The 22,948-nt window shown below is 39.4% G+C and overlaps 1 protein-coding gene across 3 annotated transcripts in view; it reads left to right on the top strand.

The window, feature by feature from the left end:
* Positions 1 to 22,948, top strand: part of bcas3 (BCAS3, microtubule associated cell migration factor) — a 335,065-nt gene that overhangs the window by 176,099 nt on the left and 136,018 nt on the right. Inside the window, exon 24 of one of the 3 annotated variants that reach the window (XM_023961830.1) lies at positions 12,642 to 13,025. The exons of the other annotated variants lie outside the window; for them this stretch is intronic. Within the exon in view, the coding sequence (XP_023817598.1) occupies positions 12,642 to 12,694 (53 nt within the window). The 3' untranslated portion in view covers positions 12,695 to 13,025. Of the gene's footprint in view, positions 1 to 12,641; positions 13,026 to 22,948 lie in introns of those variants that run through there. 3 annotated transcript variants of the gene reach the window in all.

A 22,948-nucleotide genomic window follows, 5' to 3' on the forward strand; every position in this document is an offset into this window, starting at 1 on the left:
ATGGCCTATTTGGGACCTTAGACTTTTTATCTTCTATTAGGTGAAATTGAAATTGATGAACTGTACGTGTAAAATTTAAATTTCTGTGAATGCACCATACGCCATGCATTAGCAGAACCAAACATGACACGAACTTCCACGGACTGCACAATCACCTTTTGTAAAAGAAAAAAAAAGCATAAAAAATAATCATTAACTAATAAACTATTGAAATAATTGTTATTGACAGCCCTAGTCTACATAAATGCATTTAGTTGCTGCCATGTGATTGGCTGATCAGAAATTTCCGTTAATGAGCAGTTGGACAGGTGTGAATACAGTGGCCTGTTAGTTTGTGTAAAACTGTTGCCAGGTCTCTTTAAAATCCATCATGAGAAGTCCACTTTTATGTTCAAATGTTTTCCTGACATTGTTAAGAAGTTATTAAACTAAATAAAAGGAATATAACAAATTCCCTTACAGATACTGAAAACGAAACTAGAACAATGTTTCCAAAAATTAAAGCTTTTTTTGTTCTAATGTGTTGATTGTGAGCAAAAAACTATATAAGGTCTCTAATTTTTTTATTTTTTTTTTATTTTTACTACCTATTGTGAAGTGGGAGAAGGCCTAAGACCACCGAGACATTTGGAAGTAGAGGAAAAAGCATATTCACTGTTAACCAAGATTTGTATGATTGTTGACTTTTAAAAAGATTTTTAATGCTTGTTATAGTAATTTCTAAATCATTATTATCATTAACAAGAAGTTATGACCACAATCCTGTTGAAATAGTTTCTGGAAAGTTATTTTTATATAAATAAGACTTTTACAATCTGAAGGTAAATGTAAATATTTCATTGAAGAAAAACAGAAAAGGTCACTTATTCTGTTGCACAATTATTCTTTTTAAATTCAAATATGTACCTCCAAACAGCAGTGGGGCTGGAATGTTTTTGTTCTAAAAAAAAAGCTTGTGATCAATGTTTTGTTTGTTACTGCATGTAAATGTGCTCCGTGCAGAATGTGTAAAATGTGTGTCTGTGCAGTTTCAGCTATTTTACTTTGTGCCAGGGTGTTTATCTCTAACATAGAAGAGACATTTTAAAGAGGACTTTATGCTATTATATTGTCCATTGAGCGACATCTCTTCCAAGAATGACATTTCTTACAGATTTATTGCTGGTGTCAAATTCTTCCAAGTGCTTAGGATCCACTGCACTAGTTTTATTTTGCACTGTAAATAAATAAAATCTGGTTACGATTGAAGATACTAAAAAAGAGCTTACTTTTATTGTAGTAAAATGTGTGAGGATTGTGGACCTTGGTTCGGTTTTTGGTCATGTTCTGTTTTGAATTGTCCCTCAGTCACACCAGTTTCATGTTTGTCATGAGTCACAGTTGCCTTCATTTCAGTTATTTACCGTCAGTCTATTTAAGTGTCTGGTTTTCAGTTCTTTCTGGTCAGGTCGTCTACTCTGATCGGTTCTTTTTGTTGCTCCATGGGTTTCCACCACCAAACCTGGTCTCCTGCATTTTTGGGTCGTACACCCCCAGTTACCTGACAAAATGAAACTTTGCCAGCTTTAAACATTTCTTCTCTGCCATACATCCATTTTTTTTTTAAATATTAAAACAGAGCGTTAGAGAAGCACTCAGATGTTGTTTCTACTTAACGGGACAGGACAGATGATTGAGGCATTTATGGTTTTAAAGGCTTCTTGATTTTTACCTGTTTTCCTTTGGAGCATCAAAGTGAGTGGGTCACAGTTATCACACCATCTTGCATTATAGGAAGGGCTTGGTTGGAGCAACAGACACAAATTACTTTTATTTGTGGATTATTAAATGTTAAAGTGTTCCCCCACGTATTCGCAGATTTATTTTCAGTCTCGTGACTTCTCCAGTTCATAACAAAAACTCAGCTCAAGACGCTTGCATGAGACTTTTGCATCCGAGGAAGGTGCTGCGGGGGAGGAGGGGAGCAGAGAGGAAGAGCGTGCCGGGCCATCGGCTTCCTTGTCAGCTACTTAGGAATATTTCACAGCTATTTCCAACAGTTCCTGAATCGCTACCAACCAAAGTTTGTGCCCCTGCATGGAGAAAAAGCATCAGCTGACTCAGAAGCGGCCGGAAAATATCCTGAAACTCTGAGGACGATAATTGCAGAGAATAATTATCATGGGGGGGCAGGTGTTTACTATGAATGACAGCAGGAGCTGGTCAGTTCTCTCTCTCCCAGGCCCATCTCTTTTAAATCCCACTTGTGAGTACCAAGGCTTTCTCAAGTCAACCACTTGACATAACACATTAATGGGTTTGCTTCTGGTTGCATGCCCAAAAAGAAATTAACCTTGGATATTATTAAATTGCAATGTTAATCCCAAATACCCTGTGCAGTTTTTGGTTACTTTAATCTTGAAAATCTGGTTTTGTGTAATGGAATGCCATAGACTAAACAAACCCCAGCACACTAAACTCCCCCACAAAGAGGAAGAGGATAAGTTGATGCATTACAAAACATGACTAAATCTCACCTCATCTTGCTCGCATTAGTTTGCTGCAGTGCTGTTGTGTTTTATCCTCTGGGATGCAGCTAGTTTTAATCTGAGGCCTTAGCTGCGGTGTTGTTCTTTTCCTGCTGTTATATTAGGATGATTGGACATCTGCTGTGGGCTTGCTAAGCTGGAACACCAGTCCAATCTCTACTAGGACATTGGTCTGACACCGCAGGCACAAATGTCACTGAGTGTGTGTGATGCTTACACTCTTCAGACTGATGGGTTGTGAACAGGGATACATGGAACCGGTTTACATTTTTCCCCCATCTGATATAATACATGCATTTATGAAAAGGTGTGTTTTTGTGTTTTTCTTGTGTTTTTCACTATGAACATGATCATTTTAGCTCTGTTTGGGCGAATAGTAGATCTTGTTCTGACAGCATCACAAAATTGAGTTTGTGCCAAGGTTAACAAATCTGAATTTATGATCTATTGGCAACATACAAATTGGCAAAAACACTTCAATGTATTTTTTTAAAGTAGACAAAACAAGAAATGCTTAACACAATTGGAGCACTGTATAACATTCCTTTAGTCCATCATGTCACCGTGGATTATCCTGGATTATAGCTATACGTTCAGTCTTTTGGACGTAAATCATTCACATCTAGTATAGCTGTAAAATACCCTAAAAAAACCTGTGTAGCCTGTTTCCCAATGTTCATCTCCATCAGTTAAGGGGGTGGGAGGTGTGAAAGGCGTTTGGGGTTGTGTGTGTGTGTGTGTGTGGGGGGGGGGGGGGTTGTTATATCGTTGTATTTTTTTTCATATTGTTATGTTTTGGTGTATTGCACTTAGTGTTATGTTACATACGAAAATTGCTATTTAAATAAACATTGGGTTCCACACTGATAATGTTTTTTTTGTTTTCTTCCACTGAGTTTAAAGATGAAGGAGCTCGATATTTAAGCACAATTCTGAGTTTCTTATTTCACCACATGACATTATGGACAGAAATGCAATATTTTTGCATTTAAACAAGCACTTTTTTCTTTGGGTCACTTGCAGATATTCAGCTTTCATGTTTTTATTTGCCACTCCATTTATGAGACTGCCAACTTTCCATAGATAGGGTTAGTTTTTCCATTTGTGTTGTCAGACTGCTACAGTGTGGTGTGGCTCACTGGTACATCATTGGGAACAGCGTCTGACAAGCCTGACATCACATATTTTGTGTTCTATTTACAGTTTTGCTTGTATTGACAGTTGAAAGAAAACATTTTTTCTTCAAACTCTACTTTCATTGAAGCCGTCCATTAAGGTGGAGAATCATGCCTCACAATCAAATTTGTTTATTCTGACAACCCTGAGTGTCGCTGCACATCATGGCTGACACAGTTGCTTCTCTGCCAATGAAAATAAACCTAATGACCCTGGTCACCCCGCCAACTTCTTAAGAAACAAAGAGTGTATTTACGTGTGTGTGTATGTATGTATGTTCCCCACTAATGGCTTTAGAGTTGTAGTTGTTTCATTTAAATCAGAGTTATGAAGTGTTATGCAGCCCTTTTAGGTTTCACCCTCCCTTGGCAGCAGTTAGAATCCGCATTACAGAGGTTAGAAAGCTCTGCAGTCTCTCATTGTTGCTCTCTTTTCTCACATGTGTGTGTACGTATATGCATGCCAGTGTGCACGCACTTGCCAAATACACTTTGAAAGAAGTAGCACTGGCAATGTCCCTACACATGAGCTGTCTTGAAATTTAATGAAAAGTCATAACGGTTTCTGTGCGGGCAACATTGTGTGTGTCTACACATGTACGTGTGTACGTATGTGCAAATGTAGGCACGAACACGCAGGCCAAAGGGGGCCTTGAAGGCAGCAGCGGTTGATTGGAGGGCACATATGTGATGTGGTTGAGAGATCAAACATACTTTCTTGATGAATGGTAGTGTGGAGGGGGCACCAGCCCTTCTCTCTGCTTCTGATCAGGGTTGGGTTGGTCTCGGTTCACCACACAGACACACACACACACATGTGTGTGTGCATTGTAGAATAAGTCATTTACAGGCAGAAGTTCAAGCACATTTATATTTTGACATTTTTCTCCAGCACCTTTTAGTGTGTGTGCGTGTTTTTCTGTTGGTCTGTGAGCTTGTTGCCAGTAATGAGGTCAATCTCCTGTGTGGAGCTAAAACCTCAGTGTGTCTTTATCTCTGTTACATGGCCAGAGGATTATGCTCATCACTCAACACCACTTTTACTTTCAGTCCTCTCCAACTTAGCCTCAATATCTACCCATTCATTTGCAATCGCTGCTTCTTTTGTCTTTGGAAAAAAAATCCCAGAAGAAAAAACAAATGATTTGTTACCAAACATATTTTCACATGAGATGATGTGAATGAGTCTTTGAAATGCGTTAAGGTACAAAACTTTATATCTGCAATTTTTGTATTGTTGTTTTGTTTTTGGCTGTGGGACTTTGTCTTACATCATTTGGGCATTTTGATTGACTTGAGAAATAATATTAATAGTTTTTGAAATCACACATTTCTGTGAATAGATTTTAAGAAATGAGAAGAATTTTTGAGAAGCTCTTTATTCAGTTGCTGATTTTGCCTCAGAAACTGTCAAGTTCACACGTCAACCAATAATCTCTACCATATGAAGTCATCTCTGCATAGAGAAGTAGGTTTTTGTTTCAGTCAACATGTGTTTCTTTAAGAATAAGTTTTAAAGCACTAATGCTCAACATTGGATGTACAAAATCCATTCCTGTGGTGTTTGGCTTAATGAGAGCAGACATTCACACACACATTTGCAGGACATTGTTAAGCATTCTGTTTGTCTGATCCAGTCTCAAGAGGGGAGTTCTAGCCGTTTTGGCCAATTCTTCGCTTGTGTTTTTCAAACATGGTCAAGTGCACCACATACTCAATTACATGCACACTCATGTCTGTCTCTCCTTGCAGTCTGTTTCACCATAAACGCTAGCACCCCCTTGTTCTCTGTTTGCTTCACACATGACGTGGCCCACCTTTTTACCCATCTGTCAGAACTATTGTGTGTGAATGTGTGCGTATGTAGGTGCTGTCATGCAAGGCTGGAGTGGTGTTGATCAGCATGCCAAGCCAGTGGCATATGGCCATGTCCTGGGGTGCTGTGGCATGTAGGAATGCAGGATAGCAAAATGAACGGACAGGAGCTTGCGCACATGGCTGCACTGATACAGACGAGCCAGCACTGCATATGCAGCTCATCAAGTGGAGTTTGGCACCCATTTCTCCTATTTCTATGGCTCCTTAGAGCCTAGGATCCGTCTTATCAACACAAACTTTGGGTATGTTTGTCTGTTTAGGATGTAAATGAAGTCTAATGAAACCATCTCGTTCTGATCTGTGTGATTCAGCCACAGCTCCTTGTATTAGACAGGATTCACTGTGACAACACAAGTAGGCGGTAGCAGCTTTGCTCTTTCAAACATCCAAGACAGCATCTGCATTTGAATAAAAGTACTTGACATTTATACATCTGGACATTTATTGTATGTTTCAGTCCGTGGAAAAGGGTTGGACTCTCTACCATTCTGGAGATGCACATGGTAAGAAGTGGCGGGCCGCTGTGGGATTTCTCGCAAGCCACGAGCTCAACTCCAAGTGTTGGAGTTCACCCCAGTGGACGAGGGGGTCATGTACCTCCACCTTTGGGTGTAGGAAAGGTCTTTGACTGTGGCCTTCTTGGTGTCTCTCAAAGGGGTACTGGAAAGTGATTTTTTTCTTTACCGCAAGTTACAAACTGACCAATCAGATGCCTCAGTAAAAGCATGTGATGCCCACTGGCCCCAACCTTGATGTTTGATTGACAGATCTTCCTGAGCCGCTTTCAGTGGAAGGAGTGTGGACTTTGAACAAGTTTACTCCTAAATGTGACAGTAGTTGCCATAGAAGCATCGACTCAGACAGAATCGAATCAATCACTGCTTACTAATCTTGTCTGGCTCCAACATGGTGACGAAAAAATGGCAACTGAATTGGTTTCATTTTTCTGGAGCCGGAGATGAGGCCTTTTCTGTTGGTGATGTCACAGCTGCTCAGTCCAGTTCTTTATACAGTCAATGTGTCATAATGAATTACTTCATGATGTTTGGCTAGGACCACACAGCAGGGCTTAATGCTCTTAATGCCCAATTTTTGGAAAAAATCAGATTTTTTTGCAAGGCTGTTCACATTTCCAAATACATCCGAACTTTTGTGATCTCCTGTGTGACCGTGAAATGACCCAGAATTGACCCGCATGCGCAGAAGAGTACTCAACGGTGAACGACGTCACTCGTTGTTTGTGGAAGTAGCTAACGTCAGCAATGGATGTCAACAACAGTGTTGTCAACAGTGGAGCTCTTTTTGCATTATTACATTTATTTTCACAAAGGAGCCAACAAAATGAATATCTTCTCATTTTAAGAAGGCACTGGAGCCAGGATCGTCTGTACCCACTGTGTGTGTAATAAGAAAGAGCGGAAGTGTGTCTGGTGCGCGCATTCATGTTGTGTGTTACAAAGGAAGGAGAACGGTAATAAAAGAAGGTTTCCCCCAGAATAACTACTATTGACTCTTTATTAACCCTCTCTGGAGAATCTGAGGGTAAGTGGAACACCAGTGAACCCCGGAGGAGGATCCGCCTTCGGCCCTGGAGAAGGGCTCCCCCGCCTCTGACCACGGTCGGAAAGGAAAAAAATTCATCGCGGGAAAGGTTCAACACCACCCTCGGCCATTTTGCTGGAAATTTATTCAAAAAACGCCCGTTTGCGATCAGAGCCCTTGAGTTGGCCTGAAAAGAGTTGTCACCTCAAATGTTAATCCAATAGGTGACCTCGCTTCCCTTCCACTGACTGGTCTCAGCAGCATCGTCCGCCATGGTTGATGTTTATGTTCTCCTTCCCGCCTACTTCAACGCAGAATTATGACGTTTGTAGCGTATCAATAGCCGCGGTTACATGTGCAAAATATCTTGATCAGATCAATGGTCGGTTTAAAATTTAACCGTGCACATGGGCACAGAAAACCTTTTTCCGATTAGAACAAACGTTCACATGGCTCACACTTTCAGTTGGAATAAATCATTTGGGCACGTGCAGTAGTGTTAAAAAATCCCGGAAGAGAAAATAGGTCCCGTTGTAAACAAACAGCTGCCAAATACATTTATGCAGCAGCTCCGTAATACGAGACAATCTTCCAAACGTGCTTTTTATTAATGTTGTGAATATTATGAAGCGCCTGTTCGCTCATCATTTTATTTTTTTAATGACTGTGTGGTCAGTGCTTTTTTGTGGAAGAACGGAGCTGGAAGAAGCCAGGGTTAGGAGAGGCTAACAGGCGCTAACAACATAAGCCTTGATGGACACAAAATCCAGGACCATGCGGGAAACAACGCAATCTGCATCTTGGCTGCACGTAAATGTGTGGGAATAACATCAGTCTTTATTTTGTCTGGACACAACTGGAAACACAAATCCACGTGATTGTTTGAACAGTTTCTAAGGACTGAGCGACATTCCTGCTTTGAAAAGTTCGCACACCGCCCCAAAGCCGCTGTGTGAGCTGGCCACGGTTCTCCTGAGTCCTGCAGCCGCTAACCCAGAGCGGCAGGACGGCTCGCAGTCTGAATTCTCCCACACATAACAAAACAACAAAACGCACACGTAACAAAGCATCCTCCCTCCCTCCCCTCAAACACACATTAATAAATCCGGCTGCTCTGCTCACTCGGTAAACTGGCACCCGAGCCAGGAGCTCCGGGTCCAGACGTTAGGGGGCATGAAGTGCTCCTCCCTCGCATTTCCCTCCTGAGGGGTGTAAGAGAGGCGAAGAGCCAGCGGGGCGAGAGCAGAGTGGCGCTATTCACGGGGCGTCCAAAGCTTTCTCTCAGCGAAACACCATCTATACATGACATAAACAAGAGCAGTAGTGACACACAATCAGAATGAACCGTTTCCATGCACAACGATTGGATCAACAATCGGCATAACCCACCTATCTCGATCGGAAAGAAATTTTGATCCGAATGAGTCTGATCGGGGCAGACAATTCCGAACGGCTCGTTTACATGACGCATTTTCCTTCCGATCAGGCATTCTTTCCGATTACTTTTGCCCATGTAAACGCAGCTATTGACGTACGGGTGGGATTCATGTGGCCTGGCCGTTCAGACGGAGGTCGCATTTCAAAAGATCGGATACGTATCGGATTCAGGACCACATACCCAAGTGGCCTGGGTCGCATTTGAAAAGATTGGATCTGTGTCGTTCAGACTGTCATGAAAAGATCAGATACAGGTTGCATAGGGGCAAAAAAAGTCAGAATTGGGTCGTTTCAGCCTGCAGTGTTAACTGATGAATTTGATTTAATTCTGATTACTGTGCCTTATATTATCACCAGAGTAAAAGAATGGTGGCCTCGAGAGCTCAGCAAGCTCCTGCAAAAACAAAAAAGATTTTCTCTGCGAAAGAGCAATTCCTGTGTTTGATGACTCTGTATTGTTTTAAGATGACTCATCACAACAACTGAGCATGATGTAACCATCTGTTTTCTATCAACCACACCTGTGTGTACAAGAAACCATACACAGGTTGTGATGGTCAGCTACATTTTGCTTTTCTTTATAATATTTGAAAAATTCTGAAACAACAAATATTAAAGCTCCTCTCTCTTCATTGTAAGATTACTTTAATTAATGATGTACAGATCATCTCCAGCTGAACACCCCCCACCCCCTGAGGGTTTTCACTGCATATGACTGGCTGGCTTATTGAGAGACACAATATGCTATTTTCCAGATATGTGAATACGTTTACATTCTATTTTATTTTCTTTGCATGTGTTTAATAAATTACTGACATTGTACATTTGTCTGTAGAATCAGTAGTTATTCATTTTCTTGAATTTGACGTGGACAGCTCAGATAGCTGTGTTATCAGGATAGAGCGGATTGTGAATGTAGGGGAAAAGAAGAAAGCAATAAGGACATAAACCCTTGTTCCTTTGTGTTGTGGATTATATGTACCCTGTTTATTAAGAGCTGGGCTTTGGGATAAAGGATTAAGTGAGCCCTCACTTCCACTAGAACAACTGGGATTGTCCTGGGATAGAGGCGGCGCATTTGGATTTTGTACATTCTAATCTCCTGTTCTGTGTGAAAAACAGAAGGTGACTAGACCGCTTCCTTAATTAGGTAGGATTTCAGGAAAGCCACAATTGGGCAAGGAGGTGATTAACAGAACTGATCAGATTTGTAGAGATCCTGTGTTAAAGTGATTCCCAACAAGTGATAGAATGTGGCTCTTGTCTGATGACATTTTGGGAAAATAAACATTTTCCCACTGATTTGAGTAGGAGAGAAAACCCAATGACTTTAGGCTGAAGGCATTGATTCAGATATGCATTGTGACAAATCTCTTTTTTCAATTCTACTAAAGATGGTTCGTAGTTTTACATTTTACAATTTCAGTCCCATCCTAAGACGCATTTTATATTTGTAAGAAGTTTCAAGAGTGTTTAAAATGACACATTTGTACTGAAAGAACTAATTTTGTACTTGTTACTAGTTGTTGAACAATTGAATAATGAATAATTAGGTTAACCTTCTGAAACGTGTTGGAATGATGTTCATAGTTGAACCACACTTGAAAGTGCATTTTACTAAATATGCATGTTACACGTCTGTTACAATGATTTACAGATTATCTCATTTTCGTTTAAATCCCTTTAGTATGTTTCTAAATAAAGGATAGGTTGGACTTCCTAAAGGTGTTCAATCCAGGAGAGTAAATAAAAGCAAAACAGAAAATTCTACTTTAACAGCATGGCCCTCTAGATGTCCTCTCCAGTGCCACTGACTAGTTTTATGTCTCTTACAAGCAAGCATAGTGTGTTAAAAGGGTAGTGAATTCTAAATCAACCAATATCACTTCAGTGGTCAAGAAAATGTTTTCTAGATATACTTACAAAGATAAATATTTATTTTCCAAGACAAGATTTTTAGGGAACTATGTGTGTTCTGGCGGGCAAAACTGTTTCATTATTCTAGTCCAACTCGGTCATTACTTAGCTCTTTAAAGGACAGCAAAATGCAGCCAAACTGCATTCATATTACATCTCCTTGCTTTCTTGTACTGGATTCCTTTTAGTTACTTACTAGATTAAATGTTAAGATCAGCTTTTCCAAATACTTCATACTCCAATAAGCAATACAGGTCTTGTCCAGTTTAAAACAGCAAAGACATAAAGAAATTACAATAAATTTTCAAAAGGATTCTTTACATTACAAAATGAGATTCTAAAAGTATCCATTCTTTTTACTTTCTTGTTTTTCTTCAATAATTTTTTTGGTTTGAATGTCTTTAATACTCTGGGATGTTTTTTACCTGTGCTTCTGGATGGCTTATTTAGCCGGTTTTAGGGGGATGTTTAGTCTTTCTCTGCAAATATTTAGTAATTGATTTTTTAAAGTTGAAGTTATGTTTTATTTGTGTTTTTGTTTAACATTGGGCAACACAAGTTGCTCTTAAAAGTCCTTAAAGTTAAATCTGTCTGGACTTTATCTTTTGCCACCCAACAAAATCTATTTACATTTGAGTTTTCCAAACAATTTAGTTTACGTTAAAATGAAAAAAATTAAATGTAATTGGATCAAGTAAGAAAAGCATTTAGACAGTAAAATCAGTTTGAAAATCCTGCAGTGTTTTAATTCACAAGTTAGGAAACTCTATCGAGTATTGTTTATAGCAGAGGTGGGCACTGAGGGCCGCAGTCCTGCATGTTTTCCAGCATACCCTGCTCTGGCATGTTCTGATTGGCTGGACACACCTGAACCAGGTAATCAGCCATGAGTAGGGCAAGATTATCTGGAAATCATGCAGACACACCGGCCCTCGAGGCCTGGAATTGCCCACCCCTGGTTTATAGTGTATTATATCATATTATATCCAATTATTCTTTAAGTAACATTTCTACTAAAGTGTTTTGGGTAAATAAATCTTTGACATTTTTTTTTGGTTGAAAGCTGAGCTTTATTAAACAAACAAACTATACCTATGTAGACAGTTTGTTTGTTTTGAATCCGTCCTTGTAAAGTCAACTGCTTGTCCATTTTCCAAACCAAATTCAGTTTATGTAGCATTCAACTGTCATTTTAGGTTTATACTTTAGCTTCCTTAGTGGGATCAATAGCCGATGATTGATTGCTGAATGATATTAAAAGTGAGGTGTTTGTTTTTGGTGCTGCTCATGTCGGCTGAGGACAGCTCCTCTCTGAAACTGTGGAACAACAAGAGTGCGTGCACGTGTATCTTTAATTGATGTCTGATGCTTCTTGCAGTTTTCTTGTAAAACTTTGTCAGACATGCCATTCTCAACACACACATGCAATCACACTGAGAGCCTCAGTCATTTTTCCTCTAACTGCAGAGTCGTTTGCCAGTTGTTCTGCATTATCAGTCTCCCAGTATTAGCTCTGTGTGTGTGTGTGTGCACGTGTGTGTGTAAGCATGCGTGTGTTTGTGCGTGCATGTTTCACAGACATGCTCTCAGCTGAGGGAGCTGGTTCACGGGCCGGTCAGAACCGCCTTATTTCCTTTTAATTGATTTAAGATGGGCAAACAAGAACTCAGCGAGCACACGGTACCCATTACACTCAAGCACAAGAAACACACAAGGCCAATATGTACACTAATGAATTACACAAAGTGACACACACGTGAAGCTGCACTTGCCCCTGTGTGTGTTAGCTCCAGCTCTGGCATCCCAAATGAAAGCCTGCATGTTCTAGCCAGCTTTGCCACTTCCAGCCTCCTGCAGAACCTCTGCTTGTTTTCCTGCGGAAAACCCTCCTCAGGGTCTATGGGCTCAAATCGTCTCATGTTTGGCATCAAGATGAGTTTTTTGTTCATTTAAAACTGTATTTGTTAACACATAAACCTTGTTAGGACCTGGTTATCCCTGTTATTCTTCTTGGTGGCAGCTGGAACTGCTGTTTGGAGCTTTTGTTTACATTCTACAACTTTTAAAAAAAACTCTGCCATTTGAATTTGTCACACTTTCGTCTTATCAGCAAAGAATAAAAAACAACCTCTTTTCCTGTCATTTCCTTTTTTTTCTTCTGCAGGTTATTCCAAAATAAAAGAAGCTCCTCGTTCTGCCAGTTATCATTTCCATTAGTTTTTTTTATCGCTTTTATTTGCCTTCACTTGCCTGCATGACTACCAGTCCACTTCATGCATTCATCCCCCCATTCCCCTCCAACTTTCCCTCACCCCCCAGTCATTGTTTTATCATGGATATTGTTGAGTGAAGAAGAAAAGCGGGAGGAGGAGGAGGAGAAGGAGGAGGAGGAAAAGGAGGAAGATGACCAGCTCTCAATTTGTCTGTTTCTCTCTTCATGTGTTTGCTTTTTTGCAAGTTTTTCTGGGTTTTTCATTAATTTATATGCTTAAAAAAGATGTGACCTATATAAACTATTTAATTTTGACAGCCATAACCATCATTGTGTCACACATTCCTATATATTCATTTTACCACATTAGTATGATTGAAGATAAAAAAAATGCATATATATTTTTTAAGTCATTCCTAATTTGGAATCAATAAAAACTTTAATATCCTTAAAGTTTTTATTGATTGTTATTAAAGGAAAACATTTCGTAGTTTTAATGACATCATGTAACTGATGGAGTAACTTAAAGGTAACAGAACATTAAAAAAAGTTGTGTAGAAATGTTCTCATTTATGAATAAGCATTGTTTATAGAGAGCTGCCAGAGCGGCGTCCTCACAGCGAAGAGCGCTCTAAACTCTAAAGCGTTTCTCATAAACACACTCAGTATGCTCTTCTTTTAGTGTTAACTTTTCATCTTTGATTTTCTTTCTTACGTATTAATTAACATGAAATGAGTTCCCAAGCCATGATTCAAAACAGTGCTTCATGCTATTGTGATTTAGTGATCTTCATCATGACGGCATATCTCTGTTTAATAGTAAATGACACCTTAACAGGCAAAAGATGCAGGCAGAATGGGGCTGCATTGTAAAGCAGTATTTTTGTCTTTATCTTTTTTTTTCTGAAAAAAAGTTGCTTTGAGTTGCTTGTTTGCTTAGCACATGAATAGCAATTTGAGATGAGACAATATAATAAACATTTACATTGAGTAGAACAGTACAGCGTGCAGGAAAGGTGAAAGAAGCCGTAAAGGTTTATGTTGAGACCACCCCCAGCTAAGCAAAAGACAACGTATTAAAGAAAATGTAAAGAAATAAAACGACATATGGCAAAAAATTTACATAAAATAATTAGTATTTAGCTCATTTGTTTTTAACGTTATTTAAAGAAAAACTCGATTAAGGCCTAAAAGAGACTGGTGAACTGTCCAAGGTTTTATCCTGCCTTTGGTCAGGGTCCTCCTTACATCATCTTCTCCTGGAGCGATTTACCCGGTGCCTTCTATTGCTTGTGCTTTTAGAATGAATTAAATGCAGAGAAGGAGTTTCGCTTTTTCTAAAGAAAGTCTTAAAAAAAACAAGCAAACAAAGCAATTGAATAGCAATTTTAAATATACAAAATTGTGTTTGAGAAGTGAATCCTTCATCTTCTTAAACCAGCACCCTTTATGCTACAAACAAAACAAATTCTGCTCACGTGACACAAACATCTAACTGTGAGAATTTTCCATCTAACTTGTTCTGATAACAAACAATAAATGACTGTGGACTGCAGCACATGGCCTATTAGGAAAGCTGCCCTCTTGAACAGGTAACGTCAGTTGCTTAACTAATAATCTTTAAGACGTTTCACCTGCCTGCTGTATTTTTTGTAGGTCTTCAGCTGAGTGTCAAAGCCTGATATCTTTCTATTTTAGAGTTCTTTCATTTTTCTTCTTATATCAACAAGTTCAAATCTGTTTTGTAGAGAATTCTAAGGTATATGTAATAATATGCTAATCTTCAAGTAAGGATTAATGTCAATAGTAAATGTTCCAAGAATAATAACCGTGTTATTTTTTCAGAACAATGTGGCAGTGATAAAAACTTGTACTTGGACTCAGAGACAAACTGTATAACCACCCACGATGGAGCACCTTTTCAATTGCAGCTCATTTAAGGAACCAGGAAACGTTTGTTTTACGTGAGGTGAAAATCATTCCAGCCCCCAGAATACTAGAACACTAACTTTACCTATTGATAAGATGAGCACCAACAATAGTGAAGAATAAGGAAGTGTTTGGTTGAGGAAGAGGGCTTATGATTTACTTGGTCTTGTTTTGTTCATCTTGTGGAAATATGGCTTTCTGCCATTTCCTCAGTATGTTATGATGGCATACCCCAGTACTACATTTCTGCGGTGGATGGAATCATGCAGCCTAACGTACGTTCAATCCCCCAGCCCACTGAACCAAGGCTACTCCCATTTTAAATGGATAAACTGGGAAGATATTCTCACAAACAGAACTTGCCCCACAGGAAGAGAAATGTTGGAAATAGGACATCCCATACACCTTTGGAAAGCAAAGACCACCCAACTTTCAAAGATATTCCAAGTGTAACTTCTTGTTGTGCGGCTGCTGTGAAAGACTATAATTCAGGAAGCTTTCAAACTAAACTGCAGACACCCTGTGTAACAGAGTTCACATTTTCCTGTGTACAAGTTGGCGTTGCACTCCTCTCCCAATTTGAACCATTATGCTCCACTTTGTAATCAGCTCCAACAATTATAGCCTTGCATTTCGTCTCTGATTACTGTCCGGGTGTATTTTGGACTGTTGTGGGAATACAAGAAAGAAAAGAAAACTAATGCTGGTTCCAGCAGAACTCTAGGTCACACACATTTACAGTAACCCTGTCTGTGTGTGTTTATGTGAGGGCTGCTTTTCTTTTGAAGTGCTCATTCCCTCGAAATTACAGTGCTGCCATAATGAAAAATCACCGTATGACTCCAATGCAGACCAGTACAAAGACGAGCAGCAGGTAGATCAGGACTCTTGAGGTCAAAGTTCAAATGGGATGTTCATCCAGTCTACAAGCATTCGCCAAACCAGCATATTTGAAACCATAGTTTTGTGTTTGCATGTGTTTAATGAGGCTTAAAGAAGCTGTTCTGGGCAGTCTAAATCCAACGTTATTATTCATTTTGCATGTAACGATGGTTCTGACTTGGAAAAAAAAGGGCTTTGCATGAGAAAGTTCTGTTTCTAAACTTGTAAATCCAGCAGCCAGCTGTGTGAAAGCTCAGACATACCCTTAAACATACCCTGGGATGAGCTGGCATCTTTGGCTGCATGCTATGCTGCTCTCACCTATAACCTCCCTGGAATGCTAAATTTTGCAAAAGGCCTAGCCGCCCTTTTACATGATGCATGACCACAAGCATGCCATTGGATGATATTTATGTCAGATTGGCACCTGTACCCAACTTTACGAACAAGTCCTCAATGCCTTATTTGTCAAAACATTCAGAGCTGTTTAAGGACAAGAATGCCAGACTTGGTTCAGCTTATTGTTGATGTCTTTGTTTCATGCTGTTGTTGTTTGTCCAACAGTCTTGCGGCTTCATCTCATCTTCAAAACATCTCAACATCTTCTGAATAACAGTAGTTAAAGAGACTGTTCAAAAGCTATGGAGTACATTGTCACACCAGCATGCATTGTCCATTAGGGCTCAGTTTAGATATCAAATATTTTAAAAACTGAGTTTGTTGAAATGCTGACCCAGCATAGTCATCTTTGTGTGTACTCATGCCGACTTTGCATGGTTTGGTTAAACTTGATCAGAGTTTATTTTCAATGTTTGATCAAACAAAGCAAGTTGAAAGTGAGCCGAGACCTGTGTGCTTTTCCAAAACTACATTCTCATGATTGTTTTTAACAAAACTCGTTCTCATGATTAGTATACCGTGTTCACACTAGACTGTCGCTACCTGATACTAGTGCATGCACTCATAGTGAAAAGAGGCTTGATACAAAATGTCAAAGCAGTGGAAATCTGGTGAATCTTGTCTTATACAGCTCTATTCCAATTTGTGAAAGACTTTGAGTCCCTGATAGGTCATAGTTCAACTGGTTTAACTTTCAAAGTGCGTTCAGTGGCCGTGCCTTTTGGACGTAGAGCTCAAAAATAGACCTGAAACTTGTGTAGTGACGCCTGAAGCCCAAAGCGTGCATATCAGGTGCTTATGTAGACTGTTCATTGGAAGTGGTCACTTGAACATGCGTTGCTGAAGGCAGTGTGAACGTAGCTAGTGACTTTATCTTTAACCACAGACTAAAAAAAGTATGGTACCAGAGATGAATGTTGTTGTTTCACATATCTATGCTATGGATGTTGATTTCGGGGAGACTGATGGCCCTGGTGAACCCAGACACGGTGATGTGCTTGCTGTAGAGCTCTCCAAAACATATAAACCCAAGCTACTTGCTCAACATCATCCATGTTTTCCATGATGTGGCAACAAATAAAGTCCAGAAAAACCTTGACGGTCGCTCCACGGCCGGGGCATCAAGACATTGAGCAGTTAATTTGATTCACGTCAAAAGAGAGGCGGGCGGCCGTCTCGAATTTGACGCACGAATTGTGTCGGTTGTGAATGTAGCATAACAACCTACTAAACCACTGCTAATGCTAGTGGTAGATGCTCCTTTTCTATTCCAAAGGGTGATACATTTTTAGTGACGGAACAGATTAATCGTTGCTGTCACCTTTAGCACCGACTGCTGGCATATTTTAAATACTGGCTAATCCACATCTCCACATCTTTGAACTTTAAGATCCTCTCCAGACCTCTGATGGTGCCCTATACAGAAGGAAAGGTAGGGTTACTCTTCACTTTGGTTAACCGCTCCATAAATTCTATTCATTACTTATTTTATTCCCAAGAACAAGCATGTCATGTTAACATGGCTGTAATAATGATGAACTTTGCCTTTCTGCTCAGTTGCTGACATACCTGTCCTGCAAAACATTAAACATTATAGTCTTTTTATTGAGGTCAACCATCAATTGAATTGTGATTCAACATAAAATTTGATGGATGAAGGTGGATATTTCACTGCAACCTCCTTTCTCAGGGGTGACCATTTCAATTTGATTTGATTTATTTATCTATTTGTTTGGTTATTTATTTATTGCTGTTTTTTTTTTTAACCAGAGAAGGCCTAAAAAATAATAAAGATAATCTGAATGTCAATAACCCAGTTCATTGAAGCTGTATCAGCTCGCACTCTTCCAACCTTCATAGCGCAAGGGCCTGACAGGACTCATACTTTTAAAGTGACTGCTGGTTTGGGCTAACGTCTCTTCCTCACAGTCAATGACCTCTCTGTTTTTTCTGGTCTTTCTATTAAGTGATGGAGCCAAAAGCCCTTAGACAAATCCTCCTGCAAAGCAAGATTCTGCTAAATGAAAACCATTCCCCCCCCCCCTTCGTTAAGAGGCCTGCTCACAGATAGGAGCTGTGGGGTCAGCAGCTGGTGGAGGATATGGCAATTTTTATGAAAAAAAGCCTTCTCAATCCCACCAAATACACAATTGGGGTAGGGAGAGTTAAAAAATGTCCTGCCCCCGAAACAGCCAACAGCTGGGAAGGGTTCGAAGTAGCCTGAAGGCTGGCAAGTCGCCCCCTCACCTCCTCAGTCCAGATGGGGGAGGTTAGGCTGAGGCTAACAGCAACCCCCTCTACCCCCTCCCTTCTGTACCCCCCCCCTCCCCTCCCAAACTTCCCATTCCAATTAAGGACAGGGTGAAGATTGCAGAGGAAGGGGAAAAGAGGAAGAAAAGCAAAAAGGCATGACTGCTCTAGTTTTCACCCCCAGCCTCTGTCCTCAGCCTAATCAAATAGAGCTGGAAGCTTCCGAGACGGAAGAAGAGTGTTTATTGATATTTGCGTGAGCTCCTTCACCCCCTGCCTTGTCCCCTGTTGTTTATTTTCTGGTAACCACTTTTGAATTTTCTGATACTTCCAACTGTTTTTGTTTCATATGTCGCGTCCAGTTGAACTTTTGAAAGCTGCTGTGGTCATGTTTCTTTCAGCTTCCTTAGGTGCAATTTATCTAAAATTAAGCCAGTGGGAAATTACAAACCAACCTGACATCTGTTGTAAAACAGCCATGACCAGTCACTTTATTACAATAGTAGGCTGTCGTATGAAATGAAATTGCCTAAAATTAGAATTGATGACCATCTTTATTCAAACACATATAAAGGCATAAAGCCAGATACGTAACTTGTGTCAGAGCCAAGACAAATTTTGCCAGAGTATAATGTTACCATCCTTTACTTTTCACTGCCTATAAGTAGAAATTCCATCTTAGAGAAAGAAAGTTATGGAATCGAAGCAGGCTTTTAAGTAGAAAAGTGTATTTGGAACAACAAAGCAGCTTTCATGCAAATCTCATTAGGATCAGTGCCAGGAGAGAGGTAGCATCATAGAACAGACACTTTGTGTTTTATGACAATAAGCGACTCTGGTTATTCCCAGGAATGATACGTCTCCAATGTTTAACCAGGTAATAAGCATTTTGGTAAGCTGAGATGATGTCTGCTGGACCCCCGGCTCCGCATCCCTTCAAATGTGTGTGAGAATCAAAGTCAGATAGCCTTATTAAAAATGTTAAGGCGATGTAAAAATGTAAAGGATTCAGTGGATAATAACTGAGAAGGCAGTGGTGACTTTCATGTTAAAGTCTTAAGGGGTTAGTGGGTAATTACTGAGAACGTGGTGGTGACTTTCAGGATGTAAAGATTCTGTTATTGAAAAGCTTAGAAAGCCAAAGTTGGATGTCAGTTCTGCGGTGCCAGTTTTCACTGCTTATCTCTTCACAATGAAGTAAACCCTTTCCAAACTGGATTGGCTTCTCTGAGGAACTCTAGTGAATAAATTAGGCTGTGCTGAGAAGTTGCCTGGACTAACAAAGAGAAACTTTTTTTTGAACTTCCACTGTGAGAGGCTGTCTTGTTATTTTCAATGGTTCTTTTGTTGGAGGTTATTGAGAGGCGACAGCTTGATTTCCCCTCCAGCCAACCATGTGTGTGTGTGTGCCTGCGCACATTTGTCCACACATGCTGCTGGTCTCTGATATATCACTCATCATGGCATTGTGTACGTGTTTGTGAGAGCAGTAAAGGAATCCAAGCTTACCTGCAGCTCACTGAGGACGGCTCCCATAAGGTCAGAAGTGGTGACCTTTGTTGTTCCACTGCCAACCAGTGTCCAAAGGCTGTCACGATGCCATGGCCAGCAGTTTCATATCCACTTACATCCACTCAGAGCTAGAGTATGACCTGTCACTCTGTTTGACATGTCTCCTTTTTGTGACACCATACCAGCATACGTTCCATTTAAATTACAGAAGGATGAATGGATGCAGGTATAGACCACCTCAATTGGTGTTACTTTAATACAGTATACCATAGGAAAGGGTAGGATAATAGAAAGCACAGTACAGAAGAAGAAAAAGCAAGTTAGGAAGGAGAGGGAAAGAAATGACTTTCGAAACGTGTTGGAAAAATATGTAAAATAATGGGTACCTATTATAAAAACAGTATTAAAACTAAACTTGAGTTTTTTTCTATTGCATAATTGAAAAATGTACTTGGGACCTGAGTAACTTGTGTACAAAACCATCTAGTGCTCAAAAAGGGAAGTGCAGTAGCTCCAGTTCCTTGTCTTTTTAAGCAAAACTCAAACAGGAAGAAGTACAGTTTTTGCCTCTCTGGTAAAACAGCATCGTAAAAGTTTTTTTGTGTAAAAACATGTAGGATTCTCACTGGATTATACAGACTTGAAGACATTTCCATGGTAAACACAAACACAGACCATTATAACATGCTTGGTATTGTCGATAAAGTTTTGTTTTAAATGCAGACAAACGTTCATATTAGTAGGAGTCCATATCTGTTTAAATGTTGCTGTGTGTATTTTAATGGACAGTACACACACAGATGTGTAGCTGGTTTCTAAATCTGTGCTTTGCCACATCTTCATCTATTAACATGTGCTGGTGCTGCAAGGACTTACTTTAAGGGTGTATTCAGACTGGACACATTTGGTTCACCAAAAGTGAACCAGAGTTCTCTTTCATCAATATTCCAAAACACATTTTCAGTCTGAATAGACCCAAGCGGACCCTGGGCCGGGACCAGGAACTACTCTCGCACCCATCTTTGGAGATGGTCTCCATTTGTTTCCAATTGGATTTAGCTCCGGTTCACTCTGAGTTTACTTAGTCTAAATAGACTCCATGCTCGGAGTGGAACATCTGGACCAAAACAGCCGCTGTAGCCGGGTGTTACGGGATGTAAACAGAGTAGCAGAGCAACAATTACACACAACAACTTATTGAAATGTGGTTGCATGAATGCAGGCTCATTGAAACAATTTTTAATGTGATACACATTGCTTCTCACTGTTTTCCCGACAATCTATATGTCGTAAACACTTTAAAGTGTACCTTCATATCTGTCATCTCCTTAGTAACCGCCTTGCAGCATTACTCCACCGTACCAAAGTAAAGGTGTTGTACCTGACGTCGATACAGACGTTTAAAATTGGTCAGAGAAAAATAAGATTTGAATCAGTGAAATAGCAAAGCGCAGGACTTCCATTATTTCTGCCTCTCTTTACTTTATCTTGCCTTCGTAATTCCTGGCCAATGACTGAAGAGATCTTAAGTCGTGTGGTTTTATTTGCCAACATTGGTTTGAAACTGGAAAGTCATGCTTGACGGCATTCTGAATACAGACCAAATGCAAGCTTCAGAACTTTATACAGACCAAATTAAGCCGACTGGGTCTGGACCAAATGAGTTCTCCAATCTGAATGCACCCTTAAAGAGAAAAGTTCTGTGTTTTCCCACTCCATCTGACATGACGCCCACTTACACCCCAAAATCGCTGCAGCTGCTACTTTTTTGCAGATCTGAAATATTAGACGTGTAAGAAATCTTAATATTTCTAATCTTCTAAAGTTAGTATTTTAACTAAAGTCCAGATAATGCAGTTTAAATTAACACCAAAGCAGAACATTTTTAAAAACTTTACTTAGATGTTGAACTTTTCTTCAAGCAAATGGTTAACATAATTCTGAATCTAATGTAATGACTTATTAGGTCTGTAAGCAGTCTTTATGACATAACACTGTTAAAATTATCATGACATTATGCCAGATACTATTATACATATCAGTTAATTATAGTTCCATTAAAATGTTCAACGTCCTAAATACTATGAAGGGATTTCATGCTTTCCCAAAATTGAATTGCTTAGGCAGTACAAGTTTTCAGTGTGGGAGTCCTGGCTGTAGTAATTACTGACATGCTGTGAGTGATCATTTTTGTGTTGGAAGCTGGTTCAGATCTAGGCTACTGTCTTACATGACACAAATCCTGATTACAATCCAAAACTCTAATTAAATATCCAGACAGGAATCACAAGATTTGCTGTTTGCAAGAAAAAAACAAACAAAAAAAAAACAGGGGAAACAATAAAAAAAAAAAATTCAAGTTATGGCTTAATACAATTAAGGATATTTTCTGTTTCCTGTCAGAAATGACCTTTATTGGAGGAGGAAAAGAAAGATTAAAGAGTGCTCTATTTGTTTCAATATTGGTATAAAACTGTCTTTCTGGTCCTCTGAAGAAGAAGGAGATCTAAAGTGACACCTTTATCCAAAGTCATTTTTTTTCCCTTAATGTTGGCATTAGTGTAATAAGCATATCCAGCTTTTTTTCTTTCTATAGCTTACTGTCTGTGATAACTGATGTAAGGCTATCTGATCATTTTCTTCAGGCTCTGCCTTCAGATCATGCTTAGGTTGAAGGTTGACACATTGAGATACTTGCCTCATTTTTGTTGACATGTTTGTTTAAAATGAAAAAAATAATAAAATAAAATAAAAAACACACAGCCTGAACCCTTAACAGTTTTGAGCAACAGAACTTCAGCTAAATATCTGCTGCTCTGGTCTTAAATTTAAGAGCAGGCAGATAGGTCTAAGAAGTAGACTAAAGTTGTCCTCTTCAAAATCATATGATCTTTATCTTTTCTCACCAGTTTTCCATAGCTGTTTTTTAGTTCATAGTTTGTGCCTTTTTCAAAATATGCTTACTTAAATGAGATATCGTGTACATTGATCCAATTAGCTGGAAAACTGTCTCTACGTGTTGCAGGTTTGATTTTTGGAGCTCCATACGTATTCATATTTATAACATATAACAGATTTTACTGTATCCCAAAAAAAAAAAAAAACAGATTTTTTTTTCTCATGCCAATGTTATAATTTGTTCATTCTAAAAAAAATGTACTTTGTCTTTTGGGATAAACAGTTCATTTGGGTTGTTTACGTAGGAAGCTTTTCTTGCCTTGTAAACAGCATTTACATTTTAGTATTGCAGGTTTATGAGAGATTTGTTCTTTTCTGCAACAGCTGCC

This window comes from Oryzias latipes, chromosome 13 (assembly GCF_002234675.1).
Source record: "Oryzias latipes chromosome 13, ASM223467v1".
In the NCBI taxonomy this organism is placed as follows: Eukaryota; Metazoa; Chordata; class Actinopteri; order Beloniformes; family Adrianichthyidae; genus Oryzias; species Oryzias latipes.